The sequence below is a fragment of the Phasianus colchicus genome, chromosome Z, assembly GCF_987193195.1.
Source record: "Phasianus colchicus chromosome Z, bPhaCol1.hap1.1, whole genome shotgun sequence".
NCBI classification, from domain to species: domain Eukaryota; kingdom Metazoa; phylum Chordata; class Aves; order Galliformes; family Phasianidae; genus Phasianus; species Phasianus colchicus.
Genome location: NC_143476.1, coordinates 69,896,952 through 69,911,510, shown reverse-complemented (window position 1 = coordinate 69,911,510; position 14,559 = coordinate 69,896,952). Strand labels below are relative to the sequence as shown.

At 41.8% G+C, this 14,559-nt stretch overlaps 1 protein-coding gene across 3 annotated transcripts in view; it reads right to left on the bottom strand.

Moving 5' to 3' along the window:
- Window positions 1-1,889: 1,889 nt before the first annotated feature.
- Window positions 1,890-14,559, bottom strand: part of THBS4 (thrombospondin 4) — a 41,729-nt gene continuing 29,059 nt past the window's right edge. For all 3 annotated transcript variants that reach the window (XM_090130875.1, XM_031610164.2, XM_090130873.1), the window contains exons 11-22: window positions 13,651-13,755; window positions 13,326-13,433; window positions 12,260-12,419; window positions 11,499-11,617; window positions 10,703-10,755; window positions 8,451-8,644; window positions 8,017-8,195; window positions 7,023-7,071; window positions 6,727-6,923; window positions 6,087-6,259; window positions 4,016-4,155; window positions 1,890-2,096 (exon numbers count right to left, since the gene is read on the bottom strand). In XM_090130875.1, coding sequence (XP_089987001.1) covers window positions 2,035-2,096; window positions 4,016-4,155; window positions 6,087-6,259; window positions 6,727-6,923; window positions 7,023-7,071; window positions 8,017-8,195; window positions 8,451-8,644; window positions 10,703-10,755; window positions 11,499-11,617; window positions 12,260-12,419; window positions 13,326-13,433; window positions 13,651-13,755 — 1,539 coding nt within the window. In that variant the 3' untranslated portion in view covers window positions 1,890-2,034. The remainder of the gene's footprint in view (window positions 2,097-4,015; window positions 4,156-6,086; window positions 6,260-6,726; window positions 6,924-7,022; window positions 7,072-8,016; window positions 8,196-8,450; window positions 8,645-10,702; window positions 10,756-11,498; window positions 11,618-12,259; window positions 12,420-13,325; window positions 13,434-13,650; window positions 13,756-14,559) is intronic.

Genomic DNA, 14,559 nt, shown 5'->3' with positions numbered 1-14,559 from the left:
GGCTATGGCCCTGTTACCTGAATTTCCAAAATCCAAGAATGCAGCCATCGTGACTACACCTAGAGTTACCTGCTTAAATTAGTGATTATAGCCTGAGCAGCATTATGGCAAAAAATAAAAAATATAAATTCAGGTGTAGGGCTGCACAGTCACACTTACTTCGAGAATAGGACATGGCTTCTCCATACATGCTATTGTGTGGATCTGGTCATACAGGTAAGTAGAACTGTGGGGACTGAGGCCAGGAGGAGGCCCCCATGGTGTGATGGCTGCTGATCCCTGTGCAGCTCTGGTGCCAGGCTATAGGCCATGGGCAGTGAGCAAGGCATGGGGTGAACTGTGGCCCTGCTGGGCTGAGCCAAAAACCAGCCACTTCCACCCATCTGCATGCATCAGGGCCTCGCAGAATGCTGCCATCTTCGGGTGATTCCCTCCAGGAGATGGCCATGAGGCAGCAGCAGTATTTGAAGCTTGTTCATGGTGTCCGTAGCCCTTGATTAGGAATTGGAGTGGGAGGCAGCAGCCCCAGCATTGCTGAGCATTTGCAGCTGCTACTCAAGTTGCACAGGGGTGGTGAGGGAGATGGACACACTTGACTTCAGAGATGTGAGATCGCAGTGTCTCTGTTGGCCAATGGCCATGCATGGGGCTCTGCATTGCACAACAGGCTGGAAAACAGTGGTGGTGGTGAAGCACTCACACACCAGGTCTGATGGATGGGTGACAGGGTTTCCAGGCCCTGAGTATGACCTTGCAGCACATCTTTGTTTGTCCACAAGAAAGAGTTAACTTCACAGATTCTGAATTTGTGGGTTATGCGGTGTCAGCACAGCAGAAGCGTGAGCTCTGGCATCACATTGCCAGATCTACCAGCACTGTGGCCCACAGCTGAGCAAGATGCGGTCTTCTGCCCCGGGTGGCTGGAAGCTGCCAGCTGTGGCTTTGTTCACATACCTCCAGAAGACCCAGAGCCAGACCCTGCCTCACTTTTACCTGCCTCAGTCTGTGTACCAGCAGGGAGAGCTTGGCTGTGGTGTGGGCACTGTTTGTTCACATCCTTATGAAAAGTAACAGCACTGCAGCCTGCAATGTCTTTCTCTGCAGCTGTCCTTGGAGCTTGTACTGCCTTTACATTGGAAAAGGATGCAGCAGAAACACACACGGTATCCAACCTTACTGAGTTGGATACCATGCACTGGAATACTGTTTTTTGGTTTCTGTTACCCATCCCCTTCCTAATGATTGTTAACAATTAATTCAATGGTTGTTTAGGTGTTTTTTTAACTTAAATAATCACTATTACTGTAGTACTGGTTGAGAGAGCTTAGATCTGAGCAGGGTCAGCTCTCAGCCTGGCTTGAGGTATGTGAGGCAGGACTACTTTCTATGGCTTCTTCACCTCTTTAAATCATGTGCAAGTCATGCACTGTGATGAGATCTGACTACAACTCCCTGCAGTCAGCTTTTTTGCTTTTACAGGCTATAAGTGTACTCATAATTTTCTGGAAGCAGGAGCATAGGAAAGTCTGACAGTTCTTGGAGGAGTTTGCCAAAAGTAACGGGCTGCAGAAAATTTAATCTGCTCCAAAGGTGATAGAACAGCTTCTGACCTGTGTGTAATCAGGACTGGAGAAGCACATGATCTTGGCAGCACCCATCACTTCTACTTCAGGCTGGACACAAACTCTTGTTTCTGACACATACCAGAGATAAAGTTAGAAAGACAAAATTGCACTTTCTCCCTGATTCTGTTTAATACTGAATCCAAAATGGCAACAGAATCAAACAGTTCCTGAGAATGGTTTAGGCATCATTACATTACCTGCCACTCCCTAGGTCTTTGGGCAAATCTGAAAACAAGCAAAGCCTCAGAATGTTTTTGTCTCCTTTTTATTTTCACTTTTATACAAAAAAGTCTGACATAATCACATCAATAAGAACAAGCTGAAGTGTGAACTCTTACAACAATCATATAAGGATTTAAAATACATTGTTATTGCAAACAATAAAGCAATACTAGTTTGCTTTTACTCCTTAAATATCCCCAACACCAAATTGCTGAGCTTGAAATTCTTGAAAGTCCTCTGGGATGGTATCTGAAAGCAGGAAAATACAGGAAAGATCAGTCTCCTTATGACAAAAGGAAGAACTTACGCTACTTAGTTGCATGTCTTTAGTTAAAGCCTGGTCTTTTGTTTACATGTTAAGAATGAACTGGGACTGCTCTCAGTGTTAGTGTATGCCACTGAAAAGCAAAGGGGCTCACAGGATAGTGCATGCTACAGTGTCCGCTCAACTGGACTGCTATAACCCTTCAGATGTTTTTGTTTTTTTTTTTTCACCAAAAATTTTAGTAGCTTCTACTGTTACATCTGTGACAGTAAAAAGCTGACCGGAAAGGTGGAAAAAAAATTGGTGTCTTGCTTTGTAACCCAGGGATGTGCACAGTACCAATTCCTCTATTTCCCAGTTCAACTTCCCCATGGTGGCATGAAAAGCCATAAGAGGAAACATTAATCTGAGGACCAGCAGCAAAAACAAATTCAAAGCTGGCAAAGGAAGCTGCAGATGGGTCAGTGTTGTAAGAGTAGCTGTAGTGGCTGATGTTGAGTTTGCAGGGTCTTTTTGCCAGGTGCCAGAATGTGTCACCCAGGCAGCCACAGAGCAAACAGGAGAGCTGAAGGAGCAGCTGAGCAGAGTTCAGCAGTGAAGCTGAACTACCTGATTCCAACTGTGGTCTCATTCTTTCCACTCAGATGCAGGGCAGGTATCTCTGAACTCAGAAAAGGAAATAATTTCATCAACAAACAATATTTAGGGACAAAAAGTGGCAAGTATTCTGCTTTTTTCATCTGTTGGTTTGATAACTTCTTTCCTGAGCACCAAGAATTATTGTCAAGATTTCTTCACAAATGATGAGACATCAACTAAAGTATGAAAGGAATGCTGAAAACTCCACAGAATTCCTTGTGTGGACTTCACTGAACCACTGCAGTATCTGCAGCAAAGCCGCTGCCTGCTCACTGCCAGGAAAAGTATCTGCAAGCGTATCTTCAGTGAGAGCTTTGGAGTATGCTTTCTGGGAAATCACATACTGTTTCACACAATTATCAAGTAATCTTTAATTGTTAGCATCTGCTTAACTGTCACTCACAAATACCAGCCTGTGCTCAAGTGCTCAGGAACCAAGGTGCAGAGCTGGGGGCTTTTCTGTACAGCATCTGTGTCCATCACAGACTCAGCTTTGGCTTCCTAGATCCATGGAAAGTGAAGAAACTATGCCAGGCTGGCTGGTAACTTATTTTACTATAGCTGCCTTGGTCAGGCAGTGGGTGATGCCGAGACAAGGGTCAGCCCCTGGTATTTCCACCTGAAGCTGCAACTGCTGGTGGGGCAGAAAAAGCCCAACATGACCAGCTTCTGTGTGAGTGAACATGATAGGATTTATACAATATGGTGAGAGATCAGGTCAGAGCTGAGGATTTTACCCTATGTGGAGAGCCAGCATGTACCCACAATCTGAGGACTCCAGGATCTTAGGATCCTGTCCTCTCACAGACAGGAGCAATCAGCAGCACAACAGGAACAACCAGCAGTACACATACGATCCCAGCAGATCTCCAGATTGGCTTCACCTTGTTTTCAAAGCTTGAGGCACCGTGCATACATGATGACCTCATTATGTCGTGCATGCACAACTCTCATGGTTGGCTGGTTTTAAATAACATTTCTAATTTGATGACAGCTATACTACTTAGTTAGCACAATCTCTGTAGCACAGCAACTGCTCTGGGAGGAGCAGTTGTGGGGTGTTAGTTCTCATCTGGCTGGGCTGCAGTGCCTTTCTGGTGTCAGGGGAGGCATTCAACAGCTGTAAAAAACTTGTAAATGAAAATCAAAGGAAAAGATGAAAGATGGCTTAATTCAAAAGCTGGATTAATATTCTTTCTGGTCACTTGCTAGACATTAGCAAAAAAAAAACAAAAACAACAAAAAAAAAAACAGGAAACATTACCATTACAGCGATATTTCAGGTTGGACCAGATAATGTTTTCCTGAGAAAAGCAGAAAACTCCAAGCCGTCCTCCACGCATTGTAGTGTCTATAGTTACACCAGAGTCTGCCACCAGGTCAGAGCCTTCATAAAATCTTGCCCTTAAGGAAAGCAAACAGAAGCTGCGTTAAGTCTTTTTTAAATCTGCAGCATTTATAAAAGTAGTTTCATTTATCCGCTTTGATTCCAGCCTTCTGCCTGCAGCCAGACTAGGGGAGAAAAAGAAGTTAAGACATAGCTCCTTTGTGGTAACTGGAGCAATGCTGCACTCAGGAAAGAGCTCAGCAGAGAGGAGGTTTTCTGTGTTTTGGTGGCTGCTGCTTGATCCTGCCCTCAGTCCTCTATCAGTCCACAACTGGTAACTATGGGAGAAAAGGAGAATCAGGTTAGGTCAGCTGAGGAATGCCAGATGGATTTTGTCTCATACAGTATGAAGCTAAACTATTTTTTTTTAAATAGGCAAAGTTTCAAACATACTGCATGGAATCTTAAAGTCGCTTTCCTGACTGTCGGATTTCTTTAAAAATGTTTAGATGATTCATTCCAGGAACAGTTTTGATGATCTGGCACTTTCTTATTACAAAAGCTGTCAGCAAATTCCCAAATAACTCTGGGAATAATTGTGCCCTGCCAAATTTCCAAGCACATGCCCTGTCCTGGGGGTCTGAGCAGGACCACACTGCAGATAGCTGAGCTATCACAGCACCAGATGTACCACATCCTCAGCCTCTGGATACCAGCAAACAGCTCAGTGGATGATGAACCTGGCAGATCCTGCTTTGGGCAAGGATACCACTGTGTTAGGAGCCAGTGTGACATGCAAGAAAACGGTGGTGAAGGGAAAGAAAGTTCCTATGTCTTTTCATAAAATAAGAAAATAATTCCCATTATGCCTATTTCCTGATTTCTGGAGGCAGTTCAGAAATATGTGTACAATGAATAGAGCTTGTTGCTCACTCAAGTGCCTTTTTCCTGGATATCCTTGTGGGCTTGGAATATCTCTGTAAGACACATTATGGTCTGTGGCATTAGGCCTAAATGGACCACAGCAAGATGTGGGCAGTGTTGGCAGAGGTTCACTTCAGGCCTGCCTGCCTTTGGTTTGAAGGATTCTGTGATACTGACAGTGCCCCTTTCTTCAGCTGCAAGTAAATTAGGCTGGCTAGAGAGACTGCAACCACACTTGGGAAGCAGCTTCATGAACATCTCGATCTAAAGGAAAGCCAAAAATCTGCCACCTAGTGGCTAGGACACAGTCATCGATGATACCAACATTCTTAATCCATTGCAGCTAAAAGTCAGACACACTCACTCCACTGATGATGTACACCAGAAAAATGAATTATTATAGCACCAACTTACTGCATCTCAATTGCAGGGTGATGATTTATTGAAGAACAATCCACTTTACTGTGTTTATTCTATCACAAGTTTGCAAAATCTGTGCTGAGAATATATAGCAGTTTTTTTGCTGTTTTATTTTTTCAGAATCAAACCCTTCTGAATGATTATTTTTCTAAATAACTTTTCTTTCTAAATTAAAAAAATAAGACTAGTTTGAATGTAGTTGTACTTAACAAATAAACTTTCTGAACACATTCTCTGTGATCTCAAATCATCGTGATGATTACTAATTTTAGGACCACAGCCATGACATGGACAACTTTGATTACATATTCTGTGATAACAGCACTAAAACTAATAAAATTACAATTCAAACTAAAAGATCAACATTAAGACATTTTTAAATGTCTTTTGAGCAAACAAGGTATCATAGCCATGAAGTGGTTTGGTAGTGCTGGGCAGTTAAAACAAAGATGGTAGAAAACATCAGTAACAAAACACTTAGCTTGCAACTGTCTGCCCTAGGAAAAGAAATGCGGGTGGAAGTTCACAATTCTAAACTCTTACAGCTTCCTAACTGCAAAGCACAGAGACACCATTAGATTTTCTGATTATTTTAAAAGTGTTGAGAAACAACAGTTTAGGCAGACATATATCTGTACTTACGTTATCTATTCTTTACTCTTACCTGATATATCCAATCTGGGGTCTGTGCTGCAAGAACCAGCGGTAGGAGACTTTGTCTTTCCATCCCACATTTCGAGGGTCTTTCCACAGCAGCCTGACCTGGTCGCTGGTGTCCCCAGTGTGCCAGAGGGAGTTGCGCAGGTGCTCACCTGGGCCTGTCTTTGATTTCACAGCCTGCAGAAATACATTTTTCAAATGCTGAAAACAAAGAAATGTAATTTCCAGCAGCACTGTCTTTCGTAGTGAGGAGGTCTGCAGAACTTCCCTCCTTCCCACTCACAAACCCACAATTTCTTTTGTAACTGCAGCCACTGCTTACATAGAAAAATAATCAAATATCCAGGAACAAAGAGAAGCAGGCAATGTGACAACTAGAGCAGGGACTAAATACTCCAGTTGATGGGCAGAGGACTGTCAATAAAAACCCTTAAGAAAGTGTGCTGATTAAAAAGGCTGAGTGACAGCTGTCTGACAACAGTTTTGGTACCCAATGCCAGGAGAAGAAAGCAGCTGAGCAGCACTGCCAACACACAGCATGATGACTTTGCCATAGGCAGAAGGGCCAGTGCCTGGCACGAAGGCTTAGCCCACAGCCAGGCTGTAATGACCACTGCACCCCCAGCTAGGAGGCACGAGCATACCTTCAGCTGAATGCCAGGCTCTGCAACAGCTCTGAAGGGAGTTGCTTGCCAATATGTCTGTTCAGTCTGTTTCCACATTACCACATAAAAGCTAGAGCTGTCTTGATAGCCAAAAATAAAACCAGCGTAGTCGTCATCTGTCACTGTGTTCACGTGAAAAGTGCCCTCGAAGTCAACACCATTAAAAGCAGTGTAACCTAAGGAGATGCAGGGTTAAAATCAAGTCTGCAGAAAAGGCCTTCACATGCTACTTGATTTTCTGCTGTAAAACTTGAATCTCAGAAGAGTGCACATACCAACAGCAAGGCCAGGATCACTGTTCATAGTCTGCACAATTTCCATGCCCTGTAAGATTAAATTCAGGATGATTAGTGTGCATGACAAGCAGGGTTGGCTAAGCCTAGCAGCTTTTTCTGGCCTCTTGCTAGCACACCCTCCATGCCTTTCCTCTCTGTAACACTTGCAGCTCTGAATTAAAAAGAAAGCTACAATCAAATCCTCATGTTTCATCTGCTTGTGTGCACAGAATGATTTTTCTTCTGGAGAACGGGACTTACTGGTGTTCTTTCCCTCCCTGCCCCAATTATTCTGAAATCAATGAATCTGGCCAGGATTGGGAGATGAGATGGAAAAAACAAATGGGAGATGAGCGCTTTTGCAGGGCCTCGCTCACAGAATTTCATCACAGTTCAGGATTAAACTGACTGCCAGGACTAGGCAGAGAAAGGTTTCTTATACATTTCAGTTGGTTTGGCAGAGACTTTAACAATGGGAGTGAAATGTCCATTTCTTATGACTCTGAAAACGCTTTCCTCCTGAAGACTAAAATATGTTAGTATAAACAACATTTATTGGACTTCATTTAGGAGCAGATGCTCTGCTATATAGCAAGACCTTCGACCTCTAGAAAGAACTCTTGAAATTTTACTATGTCATTAGTATTTGTCCTGTATTTGACTTCTAGCAGCAGTGAAACACATCTAGAATTAATCAATCAGTCTACAGTTATTTTAGTTCATTACAGAGTTAAAGAATTGTAGGGGTTTGAAGGAATCTCTGGAGGTCACCTAGTCCAACCCCCCTGCAAAAGGTTCCCTAGAGTAAGCAAGTAGCATCAAGCTTCAAGTTATCATGCACTGAAGGAAAACTGTTCCACTGTTAACACCTATACAAGAGTCAACAAAACAGCAGCTTCCACTTCTCATTCATTTGCAAAAGGTTTGACAAGTACAGAGCTTTTCAAACAGTCCTTCTTAGACATGTGAGAAAAAAAAACCCATGTATTTTTACCTGGTTTAGAACCACCCAGTTGGGGTCAATCTGAGCATCTCCCTCTGGGTCCAGCACCACGGTCTGATAGGCCCTGAAGTCCGTCAGGGTGATCTCCGCGTTCTCAGGGCAGACATCAATCCGATCAATTACTGTATCCTGGTCAAAATCAGACTCACACACATCCCCAACTCCATCACCTGAACACATCAGAGAAGTGAAAGTAAACTTACAGTGCAGCAAGTCACACTGGACAGACATAACTGCTGAATGTGGATGTCCAAGGAGCGGGCACAGTTTCTGTTCTGACAGCTAGTGTCTGCAGATGGGACATAAGGAGCTCTGCCTTGGCCCAAGGGCCCCTGCATGCACATAGCAACTGTCTCAGTCAGCATATGCGTTGGGGAAGGATGTGGTGTGCAAGCACCAAAACCACTCCTGAAGGCCTGACTTACCATTGTCATCTTCTTGCCCTGGGTTGGGGACTAGCCTACAGTTGTCAGGGCCTGGTGGCAAGAGATCTGGAATGCCATCATTATCATCATCCTCATCACACTCATCACCCAGCCCGTCCTTATCTGTGTCCAGCTGGGAGCTGTTGATAATGGTGGGGCAGTTGTCTGTGCTATCCTGGTGCCCATCGCCATCGCTGAAAGCACAGAGACAAAAAGAAAGAGGCATCAGCTCCCACCTCTACATAGGGAGAACACCAGTACCTAAATGGGATCCATGAGAGGCACCACAGGAGCTTGGGAAACTGAAAAGGCGGGACACCGTAACCTGGTATCACTGGGGTGGCGGGGCAACAAGGAGTCAAGGAGGCTGTAAAATAAGCTGGCAGAACTAGGCCTGAAGCTATAAAAACACCTAGATAAGGAAATAAAAGGAAGCCTCACAGGGAGTGGGGAAAGATACAACAGCCCAGGATTCCACATGACATTTACTCCTACACATTTACAAGTGTGTGCTTCCAATACCTGTGGTGTCACCAATCAGAAGTCACAAAGGCGACACAACAAGGGGTCAACGGCAAGCATGTCCATTGTCCACATGTGTTTTGGAGCTCATGAATCTTTGACTGTGAGTGTGAGAGAAATCCACAGGAGAATCTGCACGAGCCCAGAAATCAGACTTGTTTTAAAATAAACAGTTTCAACCTCCAGCACGCTGAGTTTTGTTATGTTACTTTTCCTGATAAGACCATACAGTAAGGAGGTGAGTTCTGCAGCTCCCACATGCCACACCAACTCATGGTGCTATCAGCTGTGAAGTAATGGAGTACACATAGTAGGGACACAGACTATAGATAAGTTCAGGAAGGTTGGGAGTGACTGCCTTGTTTCTTAATTTGTATGATTAAGTATATCCTAATAACTGAGGAGAAGGAAAACTAAAAAAAAAAAAAAAAAAAAAAGGCTTTCACTTCTTGTCTTCAATAGATTTTTTTTTTTTTTTTAACCCAAGAAACAACAATTATTGTGTTTCTAGTGTGGATGCACAGCTCTGATGAGATTCCATTCCCCAGGAGAGCTATAGGGGTAGATTACTTCAGATCTATGCCAAGAGCTACAGCAGTGTCCTGAAGTCAGATGTGTTTTATACATTCATCATAACCAAAATAATTTCTGGAAAGTGTGGATGTTTCCTTTCAGTAGCTTTTTGCAAGTGCAGCAGCACTACAGTTTACAGGTATCCATATTCCCACCTGTTTTTCCCTGATAAAAGCAGGGCTAAAATTTTAGGTAAGAACAACCAACGCCTGCAAGTTCTTAGGGTGAAATGCAGTGAGGACTGTATACATTTATCTACTACTGCATGGTTAACCTCAGGTCTATGTGGTCTAACAGAAGACATTTCCTATACACTGGTTAAGTTTCAGGAAAGAACAAAATGTCCTTCTTTGAAAACAAGAAATAAACAAGGCCTATCTTGTTCTCAAACAATGAGGGCCCCCCATCAGCTACTACACCAAGACTGGGAAAACTCATAGCAGATGTGGTAAAGTAGGTTCCCCTGCACTCGCCATTCTGAACCGTAGCACCCACCAATGCCTACAGGATGAGACTCCACAGTTTGGCTGTGTCAGTTCTGGAATGAGCACTTCCCTGCTACCCTCAGAGTGTGCTGTGCAGAACATGCTTCCAGCCAGGCAGAAGGCAATTTGTCACAGGACACATTCCCCTGAACATGAAGACTGCAGATGAGCCTTGTCACTCTTGCTGTACTAAAGCAAAGGGTTGTATTTGAAAATGCTTTGTACATGATAATAAAATTCTGAAACACTGTTCTTATGGAAAAACACATACCTCTTAAATGTGAAACTTCTGCTAAAGCATTAAAAAAAAGGGATGAAAAATAAAGAAAAGCAGAAAAAAGCAAGCTCCCTCACCAAGAAGCTCTGAGCAGCGCTTTGAGTTTTACAGAGAGAACTGTTATGAATATCATTTCCACAGGAACTAATAGGAAGTATGTGTGAACATGCGGCTAGGGGTAAAGGGCTCCTCTACTGTATTGCTACAGGAAAGTGAAAAAAGAAGGCTTACAAATCACAACGTTTTTTTTTTTAATTATATTCTTTTGAGAAGGTACTGAAATCAAATCCAGTCTCATATGAAGGATAACAGCTCCAGGAATCACTACCATGCTTCAACTCAAGACTAGCCTTTTCCACTTCCCTTCTGTTGCTATAAACCATGATACAGCATACCTGTCCTGATTGGTATCACAAGAATCTCCAACCAGGTCATTGTCAACATCTGACTGCAAAAGAAAACAAAGGTAGTTCCCATATCAGCTGCGGAAAGCATCTATTAAAATGGCAACAATAAAACATAAGTAAATCACATGCAATTAAAATGAAAACATGGAAAAACATTTGCTTTGTAAAACTTATTTCCTTCTTTGCATCTTATTTCTTTTTTCTGCTTTATTACAGAAAAAAAACGGAATGATGAAAAAGCAGGTTTAAATAGGATTGGAATAGCTTAGGAGGCGAAACACAAGTAAAATTCCTCAGTTTCTAGAGATACATACCATACATTTTTAACCTAGGTTCATTTCTTAAGTGAACAAATTTCCAGCATAAGTTAGTTACAAAGGATTTAATCAGAAGTTTCTGTGTCAGTGTCACTGACTTCTTACCTACAAGCAATGAAAGTTTTGCTAAGTAAGGACATCAGGATTAGGTCCTCATGAAAGAAATACTGACTGTAACTAAATCACACCACTGTGGGAGTCTGGCAGTGGACTCTGTCAGACTGGAGCAGGCTCACATGGAGCATGACACTGGAAGACACTGGTGATAGTGCTAGGGAAGTGATGCTAGCAACATCCAAAGATACAAGAATATACCTGTTGGCTTCCCATCTCTGCAAAACCTTCCTGAATACCTACTGTCAAAAGAGAAACACTGTCTGCTTGGGTTGCCTCATTCTCTTAGGTCTTTCTGGATCTCAGCAGTCCCTCTCCTTAAACGTAAATGTTTATTCCTTCTGCCTGCTAACCTGATTTGGATTGCTGACTGTAGGACAGCTGTCACAGGCATCACCAACACCATCGTTATCCTTGTCCTCCTGGTCTTGGTTGGGGATCCTCTGACAATTATCTAAAAGGTTCTTAATACCTAGCAAAAAGTAAACAGGATGTTAATTTAAAAAAAAATCAGTACCAAGAATAGAAAATACATTGCTCCTTTTCAATAACTACTTAATCCTGCATAACATTATAAATATGCACAGCAAATCTTTTTTATGTGTATCCATTCATTTAATCACTGTTAGAAACATCTTGCTGAAGAACAGTTTTCAATCCAATCACACATCTCTCATTAGTTACACACACTTCATTCTGTCACGTTCTCTGTGTCAGATTATAGAACGAAATATTTTATCTTCAGTATTATTCCTGAAAGACAGTGACTTTTCTTACTTCTTTCAAGATTCCGACAGCAATGAACATAATACATCACATAGCCCTGGATAAATCTATGGCACGTTAGCACCTTTAAGGGGTTACTGAAGGACCAATGATCTTAACTTAAACCAAGTTTTGTACCATGTTTATCTATTATAAAGTGTTTGACACTTCAGATGGAGGCTAAAAGGCATAAATTGATCTAAAAGAAAATTACTTAAAGCAGAGATTTCATGAAAAAGGGCAACGTGTTACATGACAGGAACTGTTGGCAGAAAGTTGTTGTAATGCACAACAATTTCTGGGTAAATTTCAAGAATATCAGAAAAGCTGTAAGTGAAGAGTTACCAACCATCTCCATCCATGTCATCATCACAAGCATCTCCTTTCCCATCACCATCTGTGTCCTTCTGGTCATTATTTAGGACACTGCGGCAGTTGTCACAGGCATCTCCAAAGATATCTTCATCACTGTTTCTCTGGTTAACATTGGGAGTCAAGACACAGTTATCCTGCAAAAGACACAGATCCAGATCAGATATAATGGAGCAGTGAATCTTGCATTTCCAGTTCAGTGAGCCATTTCATATTTTACATGAACATTAGCTCTGGACCAGATTTCACTACCTCTCTCTCAGAGCTTTGCATTGTTCTACACACCGCAGGAACACAAAACATGAACACTGAGTATCATAAAGACTTATTTATAACTTTGACAGCTGATTCTCATTTTGGATGGGTCCACATAAGTAACCTGCATCTCAGCAGCATTTGTCAAGGTCTGTAAATGCTCTCGATGAAAGGTGATGGCCATCTTCAGGTAGAGACTCAAAATAAAGCTAAAATACTTGGAAAATCACAACCTGAACTTCTGTTCTGATATATTCTGCAGAAATGTCCCCACATGGAAACCTCTTTCAGAATGTGATCCAAAGCTTTTTCAAGTTACTGGCAAGACAGCCATTGATTTCTGCAGGTTTTGTATCTCCCACTGACTGTGATGTCTGGTCAAACTGCTCTTAAAAAAGAAAGGTAGTAATATAAGTAATGTACCTAAAGGTCATGCTAAGGGACAGTGAAAGAAGGCAACAAATTCTGTGAATAAAAAGCTGTAGAATTTGATGTTAACACATAACAATGGAGCATATGCAGGTGGGACTTAAGGCTGGTTGGGCAGCCTTAGGGTTTTTTTTGCATGTCTTTTATTTATTTATTTATTTATTTATTTATTCGCGTCTTACAAATGGGTGTCTTATATTTTAAAAAAAAGGAAGTGGAATTTAAAAAGCTGCTGACAGTGAACTGCATTGAATAATTAGCAAATAGAAGAGAACTAGATTCCAAATTCACTGCCTACTGCAGTAATTTGAGATCCTTCTGTCTACATAGACTTCTGTACCCCAATATGTACAGAGTACCTGCTCATTGGGAATGCCATCTCCATCTGCATCTTCATCACAGGCATCTCCAATCCCATCATCATCAGCATCTTCTTGTCCGGAGTTTGGTACAAACTTACAATTGTCCTAAAGAAGAGAGACACGTTAGGTGTACTGTGAGACGAAGTCATTAAAATTATGAAAGTATCTGATTTTCTATTATTGTTTAATTTAAATGAGATAGAATTTATTCACAGGAATTCAGTAACTTGAAAAAAGATGAATACATATTGTCACAGTTCTTATGTTCCTCTTCATCCCCTAAATCTTAGAATTAGTAGAGCATTAAGAAAGAATTTCTTACCTTTCTGCAGCTTTCAGCAGGGCAAGAGAGCTCTTCATTAGGGTAGCCATCAATGTCAACATCTTTTCCACAAATATAACCATCACCAGCCCAGCCAATGCCACACTATCAATAAAACAAGGCAGTACTACCAAAAGATTAATAGATCAATGCAGTAATATCAACTTTGAAAATACTAATATATGAAGAGGCGTAAACAGGCATTGTAGTATACTGAAATACACCTTAGCATCTCCCAGTGTGGAAAGTAAACTATAATTCAAGTTCTCTGTATCTAGGAACAGTTAGCATAAGCTAAGGTTTTGTTTTAAATGGACTGTCTGGCTGCAACACTTAATGATTTCAAAAGGAGTTATACTTTTTTTTACAGTAATCAACAGGAATCAGTTTTGGTTCTTTACCTGCAGCTCGAAAAAAGAAATGCTGAGGTGCTATGTGCATGTTCTGCCTCGATGCAGCAAGGGACCAAGAATCAGCTGGATGTTTTATTCAGTATTTCATTGATCAGAGAATATTTTAATAGAAAACTGTTCTGGCGGTTACTGAGTTTGTATCAGCGTAAGTACATCAGCACACAAGTTCCTCCTAGCCAATGACATAGGCATTATTCAACGCAAACTCTAATTTGTAACTGAACATACGCGCAGAGAAATTCATGTGGCCTCTCCTGAAAGCAAGGACTTGCCTGATACAAGTATCTAGGTATCTTTCCATTACTGCATGGCCTTAAAACAGCCTCATTTCTTCTTTGAAAAAGATGGCCTTAAAATGAGACCAAAGCAAGCACCAGCAAAAGCATGTACTGCATCCAAATTCAGGGCATGGGATTAGACTCTCTTCTCCCATTGCAACCTCAAAAAAACTACAAAATACAATTAGACTGTTATAATAAACAGTCATATGTCACTT